At 38.3% G+C, this 22331-nt stretch overlaps 1 protein-coding gene across 1 annotated transcript in view; it reads left to right on the forward strand.

Annotated features, from left to right (window-relative positions):
* The window catches only part of GLIS3 (GLIS family zinc finger 3), a 484272-nt gene that overhangs the window by 3871 nt on the left and 458070 nt on the right, over window positions 1-22331 (forward strand). The window contains exon 2 of the mRNA XM_011937348.1: window positions 9919-10404. Within this exon, the coding sequence (XP_011792738.1) occupies window positions 10017-10404 (388 nt within the window). The 5' untranslated portion in view covers window positions 9919-10016. The remainder of the gene's footprint in view (window positions 1-9918; window positions 10405-22331) is intronic.

The raw sequence follows: 22331 nt of genomic DNA on the forward strand, positions 1-22331 counted from the left end.
TAAAATAGGCTGGGTAGGGGAGGTTAAATAATAGCCAGATAATGTTTTGTATCAGCCCTGCCTTCATTTATGCAGGGGAAAGTGGTCTTTCTGCCATTTCAGAAGAGAGCTCAGTGTGTTCTGGTCTTTTTTTTTTTTTTTTCTCTGACTGTTCTTTCCTCCTAGTAAAGTAAGCCCAAGGACGTTTATTCTTTCCACTGTTGTCTCTCTCATATCATAATTGTTGATCTTTGGAGTTGGAGTGTTAATTTACTCTTCTCTCAGATTATAGAAGATGTACTTCTGGAAGGAGATAACTGAGAAAGTGGCATCACGTGCACATTTCTCATCTCTGGAGAAGTCATTTTCTGTGTTTCTGTGATTATTTTCTGTAGGGTACATTATATTGTAAATAAGGTGGAAATACAGGACTTAACTGTTTTACTTTTCCCTAAGTTTGGTTGGTTCATAGACTGTATCAGGACTGCAGAAAAAAGACACATAGGAAATCTGTGTGATAAAAAAAACTTGTTGCCATTCTCATTCAAGGAAGATCACACATAACAAAACCTTTGAAATGACATTGATACATAGTTTGATTAAAAGATGCCCAAGTCCCCAGCTTTTGTAGTTTCCCACTTACTTGACGCAGAGTTGACACAAAAGCCAAATTTTCTATTGAGATAAAATAAGATATCCTTATGGAAAAGCACACTTATCTTAAGCTTGATGCATTTTTTGGCAAGTGGAACACACCCACGTAACTAGCCTCCAGATCAAGAAACAGAGCATTATTAACACACCAGAAACATCTCTCACACTCCATTCCAGTTACCACCTCTGCCTAAGGTAACCACTGCCCTGGTTTCTAACAGATATGTTAGTTTTGTCTGTTTTTTTTAAAAAAAATATCTTATGTAAATGGAATAATTCAATATGCACTCTTGGGTCTGGCTTCTTTCGCTCAACACAACAACCTTTTATTAGGTCAAATAATTTGGACTCCCCCTTTAAAGATGATGGAAACAGTCTGGCTTGCAGAAATTAGTGAGGCATTACTTAATGTGATAGAATTAAGGAAAAACACTAACCAAACTGAAGCCATATTTATATTCTGATGACAGTCTGGTTAGGGAGACCAAACAGACACAAGTGAAATGTCTAATGTGACACCAGTGTAGGTGAGCAGGAAAATTCAGAGGAGTTCCTTCCGCTAAGGCAACCCAGAGTGTATTTCACAGTCCCTTGATGAGGGGCAGCAACCCCCATAATAATAATAAAAAAAGTGCCTGGTTTCAGTACTGAACTGTTCATTTGCAACTTTTAGCTGGGATTTTTCATTGTTCACCAGTAGGCCAAGATAAAGGCAAGAATAAAATGCCTGCCCAGAAAAGGGAATAGAATTTCTGTGCTACTTTTTCCTAGTAGAGAAAGGAATAGACTAGGAAACTTGCAACTGTAATTAAACTGGTTCCATAAGCCATGGGATTCATGATTATGGTCACACCTCACTTGTATTTATTCAGGCAATAAATTATAGATGTGGGGGTATAATTGTGTATTTCACTTATGCCATGTTTTTCAGTATGAAACATCAGTGTACAGAATGAACAATGTAAATAGAATAAATGTATGTGAATATATAGATGTAGCATAAATATATGATAAATGTATGGTGAAAAATATAAATATATAGGTGTAAAACAACCTATGTACATGTAAGGGCTGGGGGAAGTTCAAAGATAAATTATCTGTAACCCCAGAACTCGATAAAATTAGAATTTAGACGGAAATGAAACACGGACAAATAACTGTAATGCAGTGTAGAAAGTTATGAATGGTGAAAGAGAGATGTGTAGAGTAAAATAACATTTATTGGATCCTTTCGTGTACTGAACAGTGTGCTAAGCATGTGATGTGGATTCTCATTTATTTGTGTAATTTTTTTTTTTTTTTTTTTGAGACATAGTTTCACTCTTGCTGCCCAGGCTGTAGTACAATGGCACAATCTCGGCTTAGTGCAACCTCCCCCTCCCAGGTTCAAGTGATTCTCCTGCCCCAGCCTCCCAAGTAGTTGGGATTACAGCCATGTGCCACCATGCCCGGCTAATTTTGTATTTTTAGTAGAGATGGGGATTTCACCATGTTGGTCAGGCTGGTCTCGAACTCCTGACCTCAGGTGATCCACCTACCTTGGCCTCCCAAAGTACTGGGATTACAGGTGTGAGCCACCGTGCCTGGCCTGCTATTCTGTTATGTTATGAACTATGCACAGTAGCATTACATTATCCCCATTTTACAGGTCAGATTTGTAGAGACTAAAAAAGGATCAAGGAGGGCCTAAAGTGGGTATTTGGAGTGGGCTTAGAGGGTAAGTAGCATCTGGATTTGGGGGAAAAGAGAGCAAAATAAAGGAGGAGGGGAAAGACCATCTAGCTGGACTCTAAGGCAATTTGTAGAATTAACAGAAACAAAGATGCAATCATGTTCCACTTTGGGAAGAAAATCAAGGAATTTGTAAAACTTGAATTATGAGGTTCTCAGTAGCTGAGGGCAGACTTGAGTCAAGGAAAGTTGGTGGGGCCATCCTTGTCTGACGTGATCTCTTCAAAGCAGGAACAAGAATGACTGCATGCTCCTTCAGGCTCAGCAAGCCTTGCTGAGCTGTAGATGGGCAGATGACGTCACAGTGAAAGATCATAACCTGTCCTATGCTCCATGATAAGGAGATCAGACTTTCTGAATACCAGTGATTTCTAAAGTTCTAAGCCAGCTCCATCAAATTTCTTTTGTAGGCCTGCTGAATATTGTGCACAGAAAACCAACCAGATGCTAGGGCTAGTTATGAATTCTTGTTATTCTTGTGTGTGAAGAAATGGATTAATATTTTCCCAACCTTTTCAGCATGACCGATAGATTCCACTTCTGTCTGTAACTTGGCTGAGTCATTCACAGAGGTTTTCAAAAAATCTTTTTAATAAATATGTTGTCATGTTGGTTAAGGGCCTAGTCATTGTTGTGGACGTTCATACTTCCGCAGTGATGTCAGTGAACATAATTTAACTTCTGTAAAACTGCTGTCTACCAACAGCCAGAAATAGTTACATTGGTCACTTTTAAGCAATAACTATGCTGAAGGAAAAAAATCACTCAGTTACATATGTGATGGGAACACAATAAGATGCCTGAGTATTTGGTTTAGGGAGTGATAAATTTTATTTCTAGAATCTTCCATAGATAAATGTTTGTTACCCTTTTTAAAGGATTGTGATCTTTAGCCTTGCAAATACCTAGTCATGTGGACTAAGTAGTTAGTTATACAGACTAAAGGATAATGAATGCTCTTTTCATTTGCCACATTTTATTCCTTATGTACCCTCTTGTGTGAGGATGGGCTTTTTTTTTTTTTTTTTCCTTGAAAGAAAAATCTCCAGCCAGTTATTTTACTTTTATATTTCTGAAGAAGAAGCCTTTGTGTCTCAAACCCTGGCCATGTGCTATTCACTCTTTGCAATTCAGGTAATTAATTCAGCAGTGACATCATCGGGAATGTGTTCATTTTTCCATTTCACATTCCTCTTTTCAGAATCTCATGGCTAACTCATATTAAGAACACATTTTGAAAGACTCAGTTCTCAAAGACATTGTGCGTTAATTTAAACTTTACCCACTTTAGCAGTGTAAGAGGGGGGTTTTATTCCAGGGAAAGTTACCTGTCCACTGCAATGAAGAAGATTCAAATTTTTCGGTAATTTTGATTCTGATTCTGTCAGTTGATTGATCAATTATTATTTATTGAGCACAATTGATCAATTGATATTTACTGCACAGTGAAAGATAGCAGTGGTAGGAATGAAGGTTTGTATCATTGAATCCTTATGTTTTATAAAGCCAAAAATGTCAAACCCTTAAATCTTTTCTGTTCTTCATTCCAGCTATATTTTATTATTTATTTTACTTTGACTGTTCAACTCTGTCTCTACCTCCAGCTGTTCTTGGTAAGTACTTGGGTAGACAAATAGTCCAAATAGTCCACTGCTTTTTAACAGTGACTTTTATGCTGTTTTGACTGTGACTCACCCTACAATTTATTTTTTGTCTTACCCAGAAGACGTGTATGCATACAAATGGGTAGATAGGTATACCTACAAATAACTGAAGTAAAACAGATACTTCACCATTAATACATTTGATGTACTCCAATAGCTTCTGTTTTATTCTAGTAGTCCTATTTCATTAAATAATGCTTTCTCTGTTGAATAATTAATTTCATGGACCACCAGTGAATTGCAATCCAGTTTGAAAGACACTACTTTAAAATGAATACTTCATTGAACGTAGATGTAGGAACTTATAGCCTATGGGCCCAAGACATGGTACTTTCTGAACCTATTTATGTTTTTCTTAAAAATCTTTTTGGTTCCAAGTTCATTTTCATTTTGTGTGATTTCTTATAGCTGACCAAGAAAATCCCTAATTTTCCTCTTCTCCCTTGCCATTTTTGGTAGGACCATGGCTCTCTATACCTTTCTGTACTCATTGATGAGTTAATGACTGGGGCAAAGTAAATGAAACACTTCTAAGTAATTACTACTGAAAGTAGTGACATTTAGTAAACTAGGAGGATATGGAAGTTATATAGATGCACTGAAGACTGGAAAGTAGATTCTAAGAGAGGTTATTGAACTTTTAATACTGCCCTCCAGCAGTATATTCCTGAAGGTCCTGAATTTCCTTCAGCAATCTGTAGCCACTGTCATTGTATGGAAGGCTCTCAATGCTGCTTCTGATTTTTAAATGAGGATTGACTAAGAGTATAAATTCCTGAATTGGATGTGGTCATTCTTTTTTTCCTACTCCCTTTCTTTTCTCTCCTTCTTTCTTTCTTCTGTGTCCTGTTCATATTTACTACTCATATTTTGAATGTCATAGCCATTAATTTAAATTTAAAGTGATATGGCCAGTCCTTTAACTCTATAAACTTAGGAAAGATTATTTTAATTTTTGAGAACATTTTATAAAATATAAAAATGAAAAGTTAAAACATGTATAGCTCTAATTAGATAGCAAAGGGTTTGAATTCACAGATAAAGTCAGAGTTTCTATTAGGTGAGCTCCCTCATGTTCATTACATTATCTTTTCTGAGTGGTCTTTGGAAGAATGGTCTTGAAGAATCTCTGCAGAGGACACTAAATTGTATTCATATTTTTCAATTGGTATAACTCATAAGTGAAACCTCTTTTATTTTGTCTTATTGGTGATTATATTGCTTAAGTAACATTTGTACATCTTGGTGTTCAGAATAAATATATTCATTTTCTTAGAATTACAACGTTAGGCCTTGGGAGTACCCAAGTGAATAGGTCTGCACATAATAGTTATTAGGTGTAACCTCCCTAACTTTCTCCTCCACATTTCAATAATGAGGAATTACCTCAGTTATGTTTCTGTGTAACTTCCGTTGTAAATTCTATGAATTTGTTAGTTTCATGAATAAAGTTATGGAACCACAGAAATGATCAAACTCTACCTTGTTATGGGTTATCATATCATGATATAATATCCTCCAGTTTCAATTTGGAGAAATAATATTGTACACATCCAATGTATTTCCTCTATAATATCCTCCAGTTTCACAGGCACATGTTTGCACTTTCCTCTTGTTAAAATTGCAGACAAGAATAATTTTGATTTATTGGTGACATCTAATATAGCTGTGTTTATATTGTTGCCAATAAAATGACTTACATGATTGGTTTTTGTTTATACAATCTTTTCTGAGGAGTCAGTCACCTGTGTTAGGACAAGGTACATTCTGCTTATTTAAATGAACTCCTAGGATCTAAGAACATTCAGCTCTATCTGTCCTTGATTGAATTGCAAAATGTGCTTCACACTGCAGCCGTGCATGAGAATAACTTATATTTTCTATCAATAGGCTTTTCATTTCTATATTCTTCTGGCTACAAAAGCTGTAACAAGAGAAGCCCATGGGAATAGCACGGGCCTATTAACAATCAAGGCAGTGATGTTGAAAAGGCGGCATTAATGAAATTATACAGTCATGAACTCGAAGGGAAAAAATAAAAAGGATCAATAAAAACTCTTATTGTAGATAGCTTAGACAGATACATAAGAAGTAGAGTCAGAAGCAGTTTGTTTGCTGGCCAGTATTTTGTGCCTCATTATCGGGTTTTCTATGCAGAGTAAGAAGTGCTTGTGGCATAAGAAATGGAAAATGTAACAAAGGCTAAATGTAGCCTAAGGAAATGAAATGATGTATGAAAATTAATAATTAACTGGCTCATCAGATGAATTATGACTCTAGATGAGTCTATTAATGATATTTACTAAGAAAGGGCCTTTGACTGTAAATAGGCATTGTGGAAGTCGTGTTCTTGAAATTTTCTGGAATGGATGAGTTAACATTGCTTTTCGTTTGTTTAATCTTTTAATCCATGATGAGCAGTGCCTGGAGCCTTGGGTAGAAGGTAAAGTCATGATTTTATATTTTGATTAAAGTCACGCTTTTTCAGAAAACTCATGGAATTACGAAATGGTTTTGTGCCTTAGTTTCCTTAGGGGTTAAGTAATTTTCTCTCTGACCTGATTTACAGAGGTGTGTTCGAAGAGTTTGAAAGTGGTCAAAAGGAAAGATTTATTAACTTTCATGCTGACTCATATTGGCAGAATTAACATTTTCATTGTAGGAACCAATGTAGTATTAAAACTCTAAATATGTCACTATGTCAGATTCAAAATATCCTAAATTTTTACCTCTGGATGCTCCTTGCTTTTTCTTCTTCTTCTTCTTGTTTCTTTTGTTTTTGTTGTTGGTAGCCTAGGGGAGAGTAGTTGGATGGAAAACAGAGGAGAAAATGCTGACCAGAATATTGTGATTGGATTTTTAACTAGAAAGGTGCTCTTCCAATGGAATCCCGTCAGTTAAGTTTTTGACACTGATTAGTTGTGATTTTACCTTTTTGACAAAATGTATTCTTCATGTTTAGCATTGCCATAGACGCATTGCTGATGGGCAAGCCTTTGTATCAGCTTTCACTTTGATGGGGGTAGTAGAGAATGCTATTGTTTTTTGCTTCCATGTCTACCCTCCAGATTTAAATGCCATAAATATAAAATCTACATATTTATTCTTGAGTATAGCAAATGGGTGTTCTTGATAGTCTTTCTTTTCTAAATTGCCTGGAATAACAGAATTTCAAGAGACCATAGTGAATAGATCCAAATTCCTCAACCTTTTATGGATGAAAAACTGTAAGTCCAGAGAAGTTATAAATGATTTGTCAGAAGTAGAACCCGGGTATCTTGACTTTTTGAGTGCCATTTCACTCAGATTCTATGAGGGCCTTTCTTAAAAGTTATAATAGCATTTTATCCCTTTTTTGTTACCAAGTGCCTTAGAATTATATCTTGATCATATGGCCTAGCTAAAAAGTATGCAAAATATTATATAAATAGATGAAATTTATTTTTACATTCTAATATCTAATGTTTGAGAAATCTGTTGGCGTAATTAATGTGAAAAGTGAAATATTAGCCATATTTTCATGTTTAATTTCTTTTATTTTTGTCTTGAGGCTGGTTTTGCTCAGCTCACATGCCATTGGCCTATTGGTTTTTTCTTTATGGTATTAATCACTTTACTTTCTGGCTGTTGCTTTCTTGGGAATAAAATTTAAGTACATTTTGTTGTTGTTCTTACTTTCAACCTAAAACTATTTAAAACAGGGGTGTAGTTTATAAAAAAAAAAAAAAAATATTCATTGCAAAACAGGCAGGTGTGAATGCCTGATACTTAATTAAGTTCTCAGTGCTCTAATTATTTTTCCTTCTTGGAAACTCACCTTCTTAATGATCATGCCTAATGCTAAGTACCTCCTTATGTGTTTTTATCCAGGTTTTTGATGAGAATTCCTGCTCGTATATGATCTTGCTGCCAAAAAATGACTCCCTTATTTTTGAAAACCTGGAAATGGGCACAGTCTGAAAATCTGCAGACACTTGTCACTTGGACCATGGTCTTACTGACTCATATTTCCAGTCATGTTGAACAATTCTTTATTTAAAAAAATTGGCTAATATGACATATTTCTTTTGCCTTTTTTTGGCGGGGGGGGTGGTTTCTGCTGAATAAGTGCTTTCTTCTGCAGGGTTCAGAGTGCTCAGAGAACACTATTTTATCAATGAGAGGAAAATAGATGGCCAATTTTACTGGCAAAGTACAGAGACATTAAATGACTATTGCTCATGATCTACCAATGAATGGATCAGCATACTGACTGGTGACACACAGGAGTTCTCCTACATAAATGTACCATAAAAAGCATTGGAATTTTTCCAATGTAAGAATTGAGGTTATCTGGTCACTCCTGCTTTGTACTCATGGGAGAAGAGGGCAGGAGTGAGACCTGACTTAGAGGAATATGGTTGAGTGTTTTCCAGGACTAGATGGCATGATAGTATTAAATGTCACAAACTGATGGAATTCTTAGTGAAAATAGAGAATTACTAAGAATGAAGAAAACATTCTAAATTTTGTATTGTTAATTACTTTTGAATTTCCTCAACATAGGCACACACAGGAAACTTTGCAGAAGGCATAGTGCTTGAGTTAAAATTAGATATTTTTGATTTTCTAAAAATAAAAAGAAAAATAAACTCTTCACAAAAAGTTTTTCTCCTTGATAGCCTTTTCTCAATTATTCATGGAGTAATTTATTTGGAAGTTGAGTTGAAAAATGTTTGTTCAACACTTTGAGTGGATCATACACAAAAAGTAAGGATCATCCATTTGAGGATATCTGGTCACTCCTGCTTTATACTCAGTCCTTATTTCCTTTGTTTGTCGAGCTTTGGCTTCTTTCCATGACTGTCATCTCTAAAAGACAGATGTGACAGTGTCTATAATACATTTGGCCTAGTGGCACAACCATGACACTTTACCACCTCATTGCATACATTTTGGGGAGCTATTGGTCAAGGGAGGGCAGGGCCTTCTTTAGTAATTTACAACCCGGCGTCATCACGTGGGTGGATGATGATATCCTGCTATCATGTTCAGTACTTCTCTTGGTTCTCGTTCTGCTTCCTTAATGTTAGGAAGCTTTATGGAACCATGGTAGATTTATTGAGTGTCATGCATCATCTACATACTGGACAGGTCACTTTTAGAAGGGACCGTCTCTCATCATGCTCCCCGTATGGCGTTTTGCACACCCCTTCTCTTTTCTAGGATTTTAGTAGATGATTACAGTATCGTGGTGTTGATTCTCTTCCAATCTCCATAACTCAGGATCATTATAGAACCAATACCCTAATGCTGCCATGTATATTTGAATATATGAATATATGGATATATGAAAATTTTGTGGTATTCCCAGGCCTAAGTGTTTATCTTTTTCGAATCTAGGGACTATGAAAAGATAGCTCTTAAAGTGAAAATCAGAGATGGTTTAGTGTCCCCACAGTCTCATTTAGAAGCCATGTCTGCTTTGTGGTTGTTGACTGGAACTTTGAAGCATTGGTCTCACAGCTCATGTAGGTGGTGCTTTTGGGTTTCCCAAGACCCGCTGTAGCAAAAATGAACTGTATGGAAAGATCCTCTAGAGAGCAAAATAAATTTTGTTTTGCAAGCTGGCACCAGTAGATTATTGCAGTTGCCAAGAGCGCTGTATTGAGAAGGGCTCAGTGGCAAACAAAACAATGCAGTGATCCATAATCCATGTCCACCGTGAATGCAGAAGGGGAGAGTGCCTGCCAATGAGCCATGTATTTGAGGACCCTGTTCTACATAAAAGGCCATCTTGCTAAGAGTGCTTCTTTTCTTCCTGATGTGAGTGATATATAGGTTGAAAAACTCACCGTATCTTATTTTCATTTTTGCTTTTAAAAATGCCTGCGTTTATTTTTTTAAACAGGCTTATAACCCACACCATGGATAACTTATTGGACTTTGCCTGAAAGGAGTCATTAGTGACACTGGATATTTGACCATCTTGGCCACAGTTTTTTCAGAATGAATGGAAGATCATGCAGCATGAGTCTCCACCGGACATCGGGAACCCCACAGGGGCCTAGGATGGTCAGTGGCCACCGCATTCCTGCCATCCGAGCCCACTCCGGGACTCCTGGCCCCTCGCCCTGTGGCAGCACATCAAGCCCCACTATGGGAAGCCTTGCTAACAACCTCCATCTCAAGATGCCCTCAGGAGGAGGGATGGCTCCTCAGAACAATGTGGCTGAGAGCCCCATCCATCTGCCTGCCTTAAGCCCCAGGAGACAAATGCTCACCAATGGGAAGCTGCGATTCCAGGTCACCCAGGCTGGAGGCATGTCAGGGTCACATACTTTAAAGCCAAAGCAGCAGGAGTTTGGAAGCCCTTTTCCTCCAAATCCTGGGAAAGGTAGGATTGTCTTTTTGGGATCTTTTAAAAATGGAAACAATTTTTTTCTCCCCTATCCCATTTTCTGCCAGCAAATCCTATGGAAAAATACATGATTCAGTGTCAGGGTCAAAGTTGATGGTCTCATAATGATATATAGCTTGCTCAGTAAGGGAGTGGGTGTGTACGTATTGAAGGGGAAGGGACCACAGTGGTAAATACTGAGTATGAGACATTTCCTGGGACTGTGAAACAGAGTAACAGTAAGATAGAAAGATAAGAAATAGGGAGGCAGGCTGGGTGGTTGTGGTAGAAGGGTAAATGCTGGTTTAGCAAGATTCTGCCCTCCAGATACGTGTAGCTCTGTCCTGATTCCCTGGGGGCTGAATGCTCTAGGCCATGGACAAGAAGAGTGACTGGAACTGTATGCCAGTGCTAAAAGTTCAGTGTAGAAAGAAAGTGATAAAAAAGGGAGAAATTTTCATAGCCAATAAAATGAGGAATCAGTACATATCAGTGATAAGAAAAATTACTTTAAGAGCAAAACCTGTAATTTTTATAATACAGCTAGTAGCAAGAGGGAAGCAAGCTAGAAGGGAATAATGAAAAGATGTATTTGGTGCTTGTGGAGAACTAGAAAACCTGGTCAATTTTAAGTGCAGAGAGAATGTGCTTTTAATTCAGTAGCGTTTGAATTACCATATATTTTAAATTAAAGAATAATTGTTGGTGAATAGCAGGTTATTTGAATGACACACTATCTCTAGAAATTGATGTTGAATTAATGAGGTTATATTGTAGATGATGTATGTATTTAGAGAAAGAGCATGTACCCCACGTGAAATATAGCTTTGCTGTATAAAATAGCACAATTATATATTCCTTAAGGTATTTTTAGCATTCCATCTTAAATGTTTATGTTAAAAATGCTTACACCACCAAATAGAATTACTAGCAACCTTCAGAATAGCCACTCATTCAGTTAATTAAGATGAATAATGATTCCTATCAGGCAAGTAGCCAAAAAGTTGTTTGTTTTAGTGTCAGTGTATTTCTGTGTTTGGAGAAATTGGTGTAAATGGGCAGGTTTTAAAAAAACAATAGCACTAAACATACATGCGCCTTTTAAGTTAATTAATTTTTTGAGACAGGATCTCACTTTGTCACCCAGGCTGGAGTACAGTGGCATGATCTTGGCCTCACTGCAGCCTCATCCCCCTGGGTTCAAGTGATCCTCCTGCTTCAGTCCCCCAAGTAGCTGGTGCGTGCCGCCGCGCCTGGCTAATTTTTTTTTTTAGAAACAGGATTTCATTATGTTGCCCAGGCTGGTCTCCAACTTCTGAGCTCAAGTGATCTGCTCGCTTTGGCCTTCCAAAGTTGTAGGGTTACAGGCATGAGCCACCGTGCCCAGCCTTAATTTATTTATTTTTCTTCTTCTTCTTCTGTTTTTTTTTTTTTTTTGGTCTAGATTAGTTTTGAATCATTTTATTTCTTAGAGGTACTGATATTTAGTATAAGTATGGGAAAAAGTTTTCCTGGGGCTGCATCCAAAATAGGTTTCTCATTGTCGGGTTGCTCTGTCCATGGCGTGGCAAGCTAAGTTCCCTCATGTTAAATTTAGGTGTTTAGATTTTCAGGGGCTGAGGCCCAGTAAAACCTTTTAGCTCATGCTTGACTAGTGAACTGTAGCTTACTTTTATATGTACATATGTTTGCAATCCTGACTGACAATAATAATGGTGATAATATTAATAACTTGCCTTTATTGTATCATAACTCAGCATATGTCAGGCACCGTGTTAAGTGCTTTCCAATACATAGTCTCAGTTATTCCTCAAACAGCACTGAGTTGTATGCTGTGGTTATTTAACTGATAAGCGAACTAAGGTCTAGAAAGAGTAAGTAACTTCAGAGGCACCAGCCAGTAAGGAGCTTGGGAATACTAACTTTGATGGCAGTCAGAAGTGGCTGTAATTAAAGCCATGTTTTTAAAAAAAACCTCAGTTGCTTAAGGGCTAGTGAATTCTCAGGGTCGATACACCTTGAAATGCCTGTCAGAAGTAGTGCTGCTTCCTGATTCCCTTCCCTGTTGCTTTTTGTTTTCTTGCTCAGCTTCCTAGCTTACAGTGTCCGTCCTAGATCTGCATGGTTGTGACATGCATAGGCACAAATGATGGGTGGAGGACAGCTGTATTATTATCACCTCTAGCTTTGGAGCTTAGATACCATCAGTGGTCTAGATGGTACGAGAAGTGGCTGAATGTATCATTTCTTCCAGGTCTTGGTTGACAATTCCTATACTAAGCCAATAACTGGTTGAGGGTGGTAATCTAGGATTGTTTGAACTTTGATCATTTACTCTACAAATAATTATTGAGCATATATTGTGGGTGAGCCACTGTTCTGGAGATGCAATAGCCAATAAAGCATAGTCCTTTCCCTCAAGGAGTTGGATAATTCATACAAACAAGTGGCCAGTTAAAATACAGCACAGTAGGTGGGTGCGATGGCTCACGCTTGTAATCCCAGCAGTTTGGGAGGCTGAGGCAGGCAGATCATTTGAGGTCAGGAGTTTGAAGCCAGCCTGGCCAACATGGTGAAACCCCACCTCTACTAAAAATTCAAAAATGAGCCGGGTGTGGTGGTGGGCACCTATAATCCCAGCTACTCGGGAGGCTGAGGCAGGAGAATTGCTTGAGCCTGGGAGGCAGAGGTTGCAGTGAGCAGAGATTGTGCCATTGCACTCCAGCCTGGGCAACAGAGCAAGACTCCATCTCAAAACAAAAACAAAAACAAATGAAACAGCACAGTAAGGACTCCAGTAGGGATACACTCAGAATGATATGGCCACATAGAAGGGTTTCTGGCCTGTGCTATATAGGCAGATAATTGGAAGGGGAAGAGCTAGCTTTGCAGTCATGCAAAGTGCATGTCCTGTGTGTGTGTGTATGCGTGTGTATGTGTGTATGAGCACGCATATGTGTGAATGGAGGGGGTTGTCTGGAACTTATTCTGGGAAGGGAGAAAAATGCACTCAAAACCTGGAGGGGAGAAATCCTGGTGCATTTCATGGACTTCCACTTGGTTCCACATGGACAGGGGTACAGAAAACCATGGTAAGAGATGAAGCTGGAGAGGAATCAGCAGAAGCCAGAGGAAGGGCCATGAATGATGTGCCAAGGAGTTTGGATCCATTTTGAGGACACTGATGGAACATGGGACTCTTGTGGGTTTGTTAATTAGGGTTTTCCAGAGAAATAGATGAATAGGATACATATCTACATGTGTATATTTGTGTGTGTGTGTGTGTATATATGTATATATAAAGAAATTTGTTATAAGAACTTGGCCCTTGGGATTATGGAGAGTGGCAAGTTCTGGGATTTACAGGGAGAGTCAGTCAGTTGGAGGCCAGGGGAGCCAATGATTTCATTGCAGTCTGAGTCTGAGGGCCTGAGAACCAGCAGAACCCATGATGTAGTCCCTGGCTGAAGGCTGGCAGGCTCAAGATCCAGGAAGAGCTGATGTTTCAGTTTGAATTCAAAGGCAAGAAAAAAACCAATGTCCCAGTTGGAAGGCAATCAGGCAGGAAGAATTTTCTCTTGTCGGGGCAAGGGTCAACCTTGTTCTATTCAGGACTTCAACTGATTGGCTGAGAACCACCCACATTAGGGAGTGCAATATGCTTTACTCAGTGTACTGACTAAATGTTAATCTCACCCAAAAACACCCTCATAGAAATGCCCAGAGTAATGTTAGACCTAATATAGGGGCACCAAGTGGCCCAGTCAATTTGACACATAAATTTTAACCAAAGCAGTATCATTGCTTTGGGGCAAGGTACAGTTTACATGGTAGCTAAGAAAATGCATTTTCTAAGCTTTGAAAATGATTATAGCAACTCTTAGGGAAGCAATAGAGCTGTATACGTAGAATTTAAGTTACCTAAGAATTGCTCCACAGACAAGCATCTGACTTGAAGACTGAAGAATCTTTGATGGAAAGCTCATGAGAAGTATACATTTGATATTAATGTTTATATTATTTAAAAATTGAGTTCTGCTCAGTTGAAAACTCAAATAACAGTGGCTTTAACATCATAGATTGTGGTTCCCAAACAGTGTATTAAGGTCACTGGAGTGCCACTGTGAACTTGGGGAGTCACAGGGTATTTTAAATTTAGAAGGAAACAGGGATATATGGTATCCTTTGGATACCGGTCAAACTACTAGGTTGAGGAGGTTGACAGTTTCAATAGTAAATTGCACTATGTTCCTTTTGGTGACATCATATCTTTGAGAAGCTCCATTTTCAGTAATTGTAATTTAGAAGAAGCAAGTACTTTTTACACCCATGTCCACGGCAGCATTATTTATGATAGCCAAAAGGAAGAAGCAACCCAATGTGGTATATACATACGATGGAATATTATTCAGCCTGAAAAAGAAAGGAAGTTCTGACACATGCTACAACATGGATGATCTTTGAGGAAATTATGCTAAATGAAATGCACCAGTCACAAAAGGACACGTATTGTATGATTCCTCTTGTATGAAGTTCCTGGAATGGTCAAATTCATAGAGCCAGAAAGAATGGTGGTTGCTGGGAGCTGGGGGAAAGGGGACATGAGGAGTTAGCGTTTGATGGGTACAGAGTTTCAGTTGGTGAAGATCAAAAAGTTTTGGAGATAGGTAATGGTGATGGTTGCACAATAATGTGAATATACTTAATGCCACCGAACTGTGCATTTAGAAATGACTGAGATGATCGCTTTTATGCTGTATGTATTTTACCACAATTTTAAAAGAGTATATACTGAGTGAAATCAACGTGGAATGGGTGATGGTGTCCAATCTTACTCCCAAGTTTGAGAAGCATTAGAGTGCACAGTTTAACACACATCCCATTAGTACTTGGGGTTATTTAAGAATGAAATAAAAATACTATTTTTCTTTTAATTTATTTGTATTATTTTTTCAAACAACTAATAAGCTGTTAGTACATACATGTTATTGAGTTGTTTACACCTAACTACTTGATAAATGCAACCGTAGGTGTTTCTTTTGGCCTAGGGGTACCGTGAAAAAATTACTGAAACACTGAGCATGCCATGAACTGAGAACATTGGGGAACTTTTGTTGTAGGAGTTTATTTTTACTACACAGAGAAGGCTGGAGTAGGTGCTTGCTGCTAGTGGTTGGCCACTCCGCTCTCTCTGGTCCAAGATCATGGAGCTTTCTCTAGTCTTCCTCTAGATTGCACATCTGCCTCATTCCAGATCCAGCTATCTAGTCTGCCTTCTGAGAAGAGTGAGGAGGAAGGAACAGGACAAAAGGCAAAAGATAAAAAGAAGGACTCCTCCTAGATCTGTTCCTCTTCAAACACATTTCCCAGATGCTCTGCCAAGCTATTCCCATTTAAATTAACCAATCATTGCATAACTTATTTCTTAAATACAATTCATTCTTTGATGCTGAATTCATCATTTTTTGAAGTTTGATCTGGCCTTATGCTGTTTTGTGTTGTATTATACTGTATTTAGCTTTTTTTTTTTTTTTTTTTTGCATTTTGCCTCTTTTAGCTCTCTCAAGTAAGGTGAACCACTTGAAAATAAGTTGCAGACATTGTGACATTTCACCTCCAAATTCCTAAGCCAGTGTCTTTTATGTTATATAACCAAAATATATTAATCATAACCAAGGAATTTAACTTTCATACAAAGTATTATTTATATATAGTTACATTTAAAATACAGTCCAGGCTGGCATGTGGCTCACACCTGTAGTCCCAGCACTTTGGGATGCCACGGTGGGAGGATGGCTTGAGGCCAGGAGCTCAAGACCAGCCTGGGCAACAAAGTGACACCCCTCTCTCTACAAAAAATAAAATAATTTGCTGGGTGTGTTAGCATGTGCCTGTAGACCTAGCTGTGTGGGAGGCTGAGGTGGAAGGATCACTTGAGCCCAAGAGTTTGAGGCTGCGGTGAGCCATGATTGTGCCACTGCATTCAAGCCTGGGTGACAGAGTGAGACAAGAGACACCAACCTTAAGTGAGTGACACAAAATAGTTTTTTAATCCCAATTAGTTTGGTGTCCTTTGTTAATATTATTCTGTTTTTTTTTCTTCTGGTTCCTCTACCTTTTTTTGTGTTTCATGAAAAAATATGCTGATATATATATAACACGTATATAATACATATATAATATATATTATATATACAATACATATATAATATATATTATATATACAATACATATATAATATATATTTATGTTTATGCCTCAAATATAAATAAATTGTAATCCATATTTAAATTTTATATTATTTATTTCATTCTACTTGTATTATTAATATTATGTTATAAATTATTTTCTTTCCCCACTTATTATCCAAATGTCCTTCATAGCTGTTTTTCTTTCTGATCAAAAATCCTGTATTACCTTTGGTTGTCATATCTCTTTAGCCTACTTCAACAGACTTTTTTCATTGTCTGTTGTTTTCCCAGGGATAAATCTAAGTAAAGGAATGATACAGGAAAATAACATTTTAAATCAGTGTCAGTATTTTAAAATTTATGATGTGGCAGTGGAGAAAAACACACAACTAGCTAACCCACTGACCAAGCAAGCTCTAATCTAAGCTCTAGATTAACACCAGTTGAAATATCCAACCACAAACAGTAAAATATAAACATGAAACTTGATGTATTATTTAAAGTGCATTAATTTTTCAACCTCCCAGGTTCTCACAATACATTATCTTTCTTAAACCAGGTCTTTACAAGAGACACCAACCTTATGTGACACAAAAGAGTTTTTTAATCCCAATTAGTTTGGTGTCCTTTGTTGTTATTATTCTTTTTTTTCTTCCAGTTCCTCTACCTTTCTTTGTGTTTCATGAAAAAATATACTGATATATATGTATATATTATGTATGTATATAATATATAATACAAAAATATATAACTATATATAAATATATATATGTATTTTTTGAGATGGAGTCTTGCTCTGTCACCCAGGCTGGTATGCAGTGGTGCAATTTCAGCTCACTGCAACCTCTGTCTCCTGGGTTCAAGCAGTTCTCTGCCTCATCCTCCTGAGTAGCTGGGATTACAGGTGCCTGCCACCACGCCCGGCAACTTTTGTATTTGTAGTAGAGATGGGGTTTCACCATCTTGGCCAGGCTGGTCTTGAACTCCTGACCTCGTGATCCACCCGCTTCAACCTCCCAAAGTGCTGGGATTACAGGTGTGAGCCACCGTGCCCAGCCACGCTGATATTTTTAAAGAGTTCAGGTGAGTTGTCTTTTTCCACACTCTGGTTTGTCTGATCATTTCTTCATGATTGGATTCAGATTAAATATTTTTGACAAGAATACTATGTAGGTGATTTGTGTACCACCCATTGCATTATACCCAGAAGTAATGAATTTTGCTTCGTCCTAGTATTTGTAATGGTATATTTGATCACCTGGTTAAGGTGGTGTCACCAGATCTCTGCATTGTGAAGGACAATTTTCTTTCAAAATGTGTAAGTAATCTTGTGCAAATATCTTGTCGTCCAACAGTCTTTCATAGCATCCATTGATGATACTTGTCAGAATCAGTTTTTACATGGTTGGTTGCATAGTGGTGATTTTCTGATTCTTTTATTCCTGCTATGTTTATTAACTGGTATTCTTCTGGAGAGAGGATCTTGTCTCCCTTCTCTTTTTGTGAATCACTACGGAATCACTCATGAATTTCTTTTAAAATTAGTGTGCTATAATTCATTACCATCATTATTGTTTGTGACGCTCAAATTGTCCCAAATTTGACCAGTAGGAGCACCTTGAAGTCAATTCTTGTGTCTTTATGACATGGTCCCATTAAGTACTTCCATGCTTACAGGCATAACAAGATGTTCTAGGCTCACTTGTACTTGCATGCCCCAGACCTGGAATCATGCATTTTCCCAAGAAGCTCAAGTCCCTCTTAGTGGGGAATATTTGGAAAACTGGTGGAAAGGGTGTTCTTGTTGACTGTGGGATGTTGTTGCTTGTAAGCCCTTTCCACGGACAAAGTTAGGAATTATATTAGAGAAAGAGAGGGAGTTCCAATTAAAATACAATGTTACTGAGTTCTTCCTCACACTCTCTTACTGCACACTTGTCCGTGTTTTCAGAAACTTCGTATATTTTTATTTGCTCTATGACAAAGAAGAGTTACTTTTAGTTTTATGTGTCTAAGACAATAGAAATTAGTTTTAAAATTGATCACTTACTACATGTAAATTTTTAATGAGGGGAGGTGAATGTGTTCCTATTTATCTGAGCCACTGGGTGAGCAGGGAGGACAGGGTGTAGTTGGCAACTTACTAGCTCCGCTAGGATTTGTGTGTGAAGGATCCCAGTTATATTGTATTTCCCCTACTTCCTGCTCCAGCAGTTACTCACTGTAATTAGACTGGTAGAAATGCATTTTTCAAAGCATCTGGGAAATCAGTTTTATGATCCCCACTTGAAGCACATTTGACACAACTATTTAAATATTTAAGACAATTTTACATTTGTAGTACCCGGAGGAGTATATAATTGGGAAGATTTTCATTAGAAGAGTGTTTTATTTTACTTCAGGGCTTCTGACATTTCTTGCTGGGCTCTGCTGTCCTTGGAGACAAAGAGAGTTAGTTATTCATTAGTGTCTGTGGGTTACTCATTATTGTTGGTCAGGAAAAAAAAGACAGAGTAATATCAACAGAGGACACCAAACTAATTGGGATTAAAAAACTCTTTTGTGTCACTTAAGGTTGGTGTCTCTTGTAAAGTCCTGGTTTAAGAAAGATAATGTATCGTGAGAACCTGGGAAGTCGAAAAATTAATGCACTTTAAATAATACATCAAATTTCATGTTTATTTTTTACTGCTTGTGGTTGGCTATTTCAACTGGTTTTAATCTAGAGCTTAGGTTAGAGCTTGCTTGGTCAGTGGGTTAGCTAGCTGTGTGTTTTTCTCACTGCCACATCATACATTTTACATCATACAATTTTACAATACTGACACTGATTTAAAATGTTACTTTCCTATACTTAGGAAAAGTATTTCCTTAGGTTTATCCCTGGGAAAACAACAGACAATGAAAAAAGTCTGCTAACACTGGTGTGTGTACTGTGTTGAATGCAACCATGTTAGAACTGGGATAAGAGTGACAATTGGGGTCCCACAGTTTTGAAGAGATGCGGTTAATGTATCACCTAAAGAAAGTTGGGGCGAAATCCTTGGTTATTTTTTTTCACTTCTGCTTTTTAATCATTTATATTTTCTTGCACTTGCAATGTGGCTTCCTGCAGAATTAGAGCAAATAAAGTTAATATTCCATAAAAGGTTCCAAAAATAACCAAACAGCAAAGACCAAAGGCATTATTCCAGTTGAAGTAGCCAGAGTTTTCATTTTGTCTCGCCAACAAGTCAGGTGAAAAACAATGTTTACTTTTGTTTACTCTCTGAGCTACACAGGGTCCACTTTGTATGATTTATTGATGCCGTGTACAAATCAAATTGATGATGGATTTCCAAGTGTTACTCAATCGCAGGCATGATTTGTTCCAATTATAAAAGGGGATTTGTCAGTCTTGTAACTACATCTTTAAAATAATCTACTCCGTTAATACCCTTCCCCACTTGAAATGCTACAGGATATGAAGCTGAAATGGGACTTTCATTAATCACCTATAGCATTTTCTTTTTCCCCTTCCCCTTCTCCATCCTCCTCCCCTTTCCCTTCCCTTACCTTTTCTTTTCTTCTCTTTTCTTTCAGTCTTACTCTGTTGCCCAGTGCAGTGGCACTATCTGGACTCACTGCAACCTCCACCTCCCGGGTTCAGGCGATTTTCCAGCCTCAGCCTCCCAAGTAGCTAGGACCACAGGCTCTTGCTACCACTGGCTAATTTTTGTATTTTTTGTACAGGTGGGGTTTCTCCATGTTGCTCAGGCTGGGCTTGAACTCCTGAGCTCAAAGTGATCCATCTGCCTCGGCCTTCCAAAGTGCTAGGATTACAAGGATGAGCCACTGCTCCTGGTCAACCTGTAGCATTTTCTAAGGTGGTTAAAGGACTTGGACTTACAGAGTACTTTGTAGTTCACAAACTTTCATGTTGATTATCTCATGTGATTTGATTAAAGGTAGCATCCTGTGAGATGGGGCAAGTGTAACTGGCCCCATTTATGGGATGAAGACACCAAGGCTCAGGTTGCTGGTGATCTCATTCTTTTTAAAAATATTTGTTTATTTATTTACTTACTTATTTATAGAGACTGGGTCTTGCTCTGTCTCCCAGGCCAGAGTGCAGTGGCACGATCATAGCTCACTGCAGCCTTGAACTGTTGGGCTCAAGTGATCCTCCTACCTCAGCTTCACATATAGCTGAGACCATAGGGGTGTATCACCACACCTGGATATATATATATATATATATTTTTAATTTTTGTAGAGAGGGGATCTTCCTGTGTTGCCCAGGATGGTCTCAAACTCCTAGGTTCAAATGATCCTTCCACCTCGGCCTCCCAAAGTGCTGGGATTACAGGTGTGAGCCACCATGCCTTGCCCAATCTCATTCTTTATGTGCTGTGTGGTTTTACATTGAATAGGATCCAACAGTCTTATATCTTTTGCTATAGGAGTTCGGAGAAATCTTTCTCCTTCTCTGTATTAGAATAGAGGGTACTGCCATTCCTTAAAAAGTATACTTTTAAAAACTCAAACCATTTAGCCGTCATTTCCATCCATGAGCTGAGGAAATGGGCACTTACTCCTGTTTTTGAAAATTCTCCTTGACAGTTTTCAACAGTTGGCCCCTCTGAGCACGGAGAGCATTGTCTACTCGGGAGGAGTTAGGCAGCCGTTTTTGTGTGGCCACCTGAGTGACACTGGTATATGCATAAGCACCTTTCCATACCTTTATCTATATGAAGTCTGTAAACCCAGGCAGGTAGATACTATGAATGTGAATAGATTTGCTACTTCTGACTTGTCACGTTTTAAAGACACAATGGATGGTGACTTGTATTTAGTGCTTATTTTCATGATTGCCTTATTTGAATAATGAAAGTCGTAAAAAGTTTGTAATTGGATCTGACATAATAAACAAGTTACAAAATGCAACGTGTGGTGTAGGACCTTGCTACTCAAGTATAATCTGAGGACCAGCAGTTTTAGCCTCCTCCAGGACCTGGTTAGAAATGCACAGGGCCACTCCAGACCTCCTGAATCCGAATGTGCATTTTAGCAAGATTCCCAAGTGATTCGTGTGCATAGGGCTGGCTTCGTGGATGTATAAGTAGTCACTTCACAGGGTCCTGCACTCAGAAGGGGTGCCCTGTGCTTAGGGTTTAGTGTTCTGTGGTCACCTTCTTGACATTCTTAATGATTTTGTTTTTGAATCTGTTGTTTGCCAGTGAAGTCCCATGGGACACTGGAGCAGTTAATGCGTGGTCTCATCCCGTGCCAGGATGACCACTGACTCTTCCACTTCCACCCAGTATTCACTGCCACCCTCTGCTTCTGGCAGGGATGGGGCCTTGCAGGAGGGTGTGAGGAAGGTGTGGTGGGGTGTGTGTGCCCCATGTGGCCAATTGCCAGTGAGACTCTGGGCACCTTTGGGGGTCTGCACTTGCTCTGAGAGTATCCCTGTGCAGAAGGAACCCAATCAATGTTAAGTAGCAAATGAAAAAACACCCCAACAAGTCCAGAGAGAGAGACCTAAGAAGCAAAGAAAAAGCTTCTTTCTTGCTTTTTGATCAAGGGACGCAGCATTTTTATTTTGCACTGGCCCCTACAAATTATGTAACTGACCTTGCAAGTGCACAGTGACATTCGAGAAGCACTGCTATAGGGAAACAACATAGACACTGGAGCCAAGACCCACTGTCCAGTTCAGGCTTTACCACTATGGTGACCTTTTCAAGGCAC

This window comes from Colobus angolensis, unplaced genomic scaffold (genome assembly GCF_000951035.1).
Source record: "Colobus angolensis palliatus isolate OR3802 unplaced genomic scaffold, Cang.pa_1.0 Scaffold162, whole genome shotgun sequence".
Classification (NCBI taxonomy): Eukaryota; Metazoa; Chordata; class Mammalia; order Primates; family Cercopithecidae; genus Colobus; species Colobus angolensis.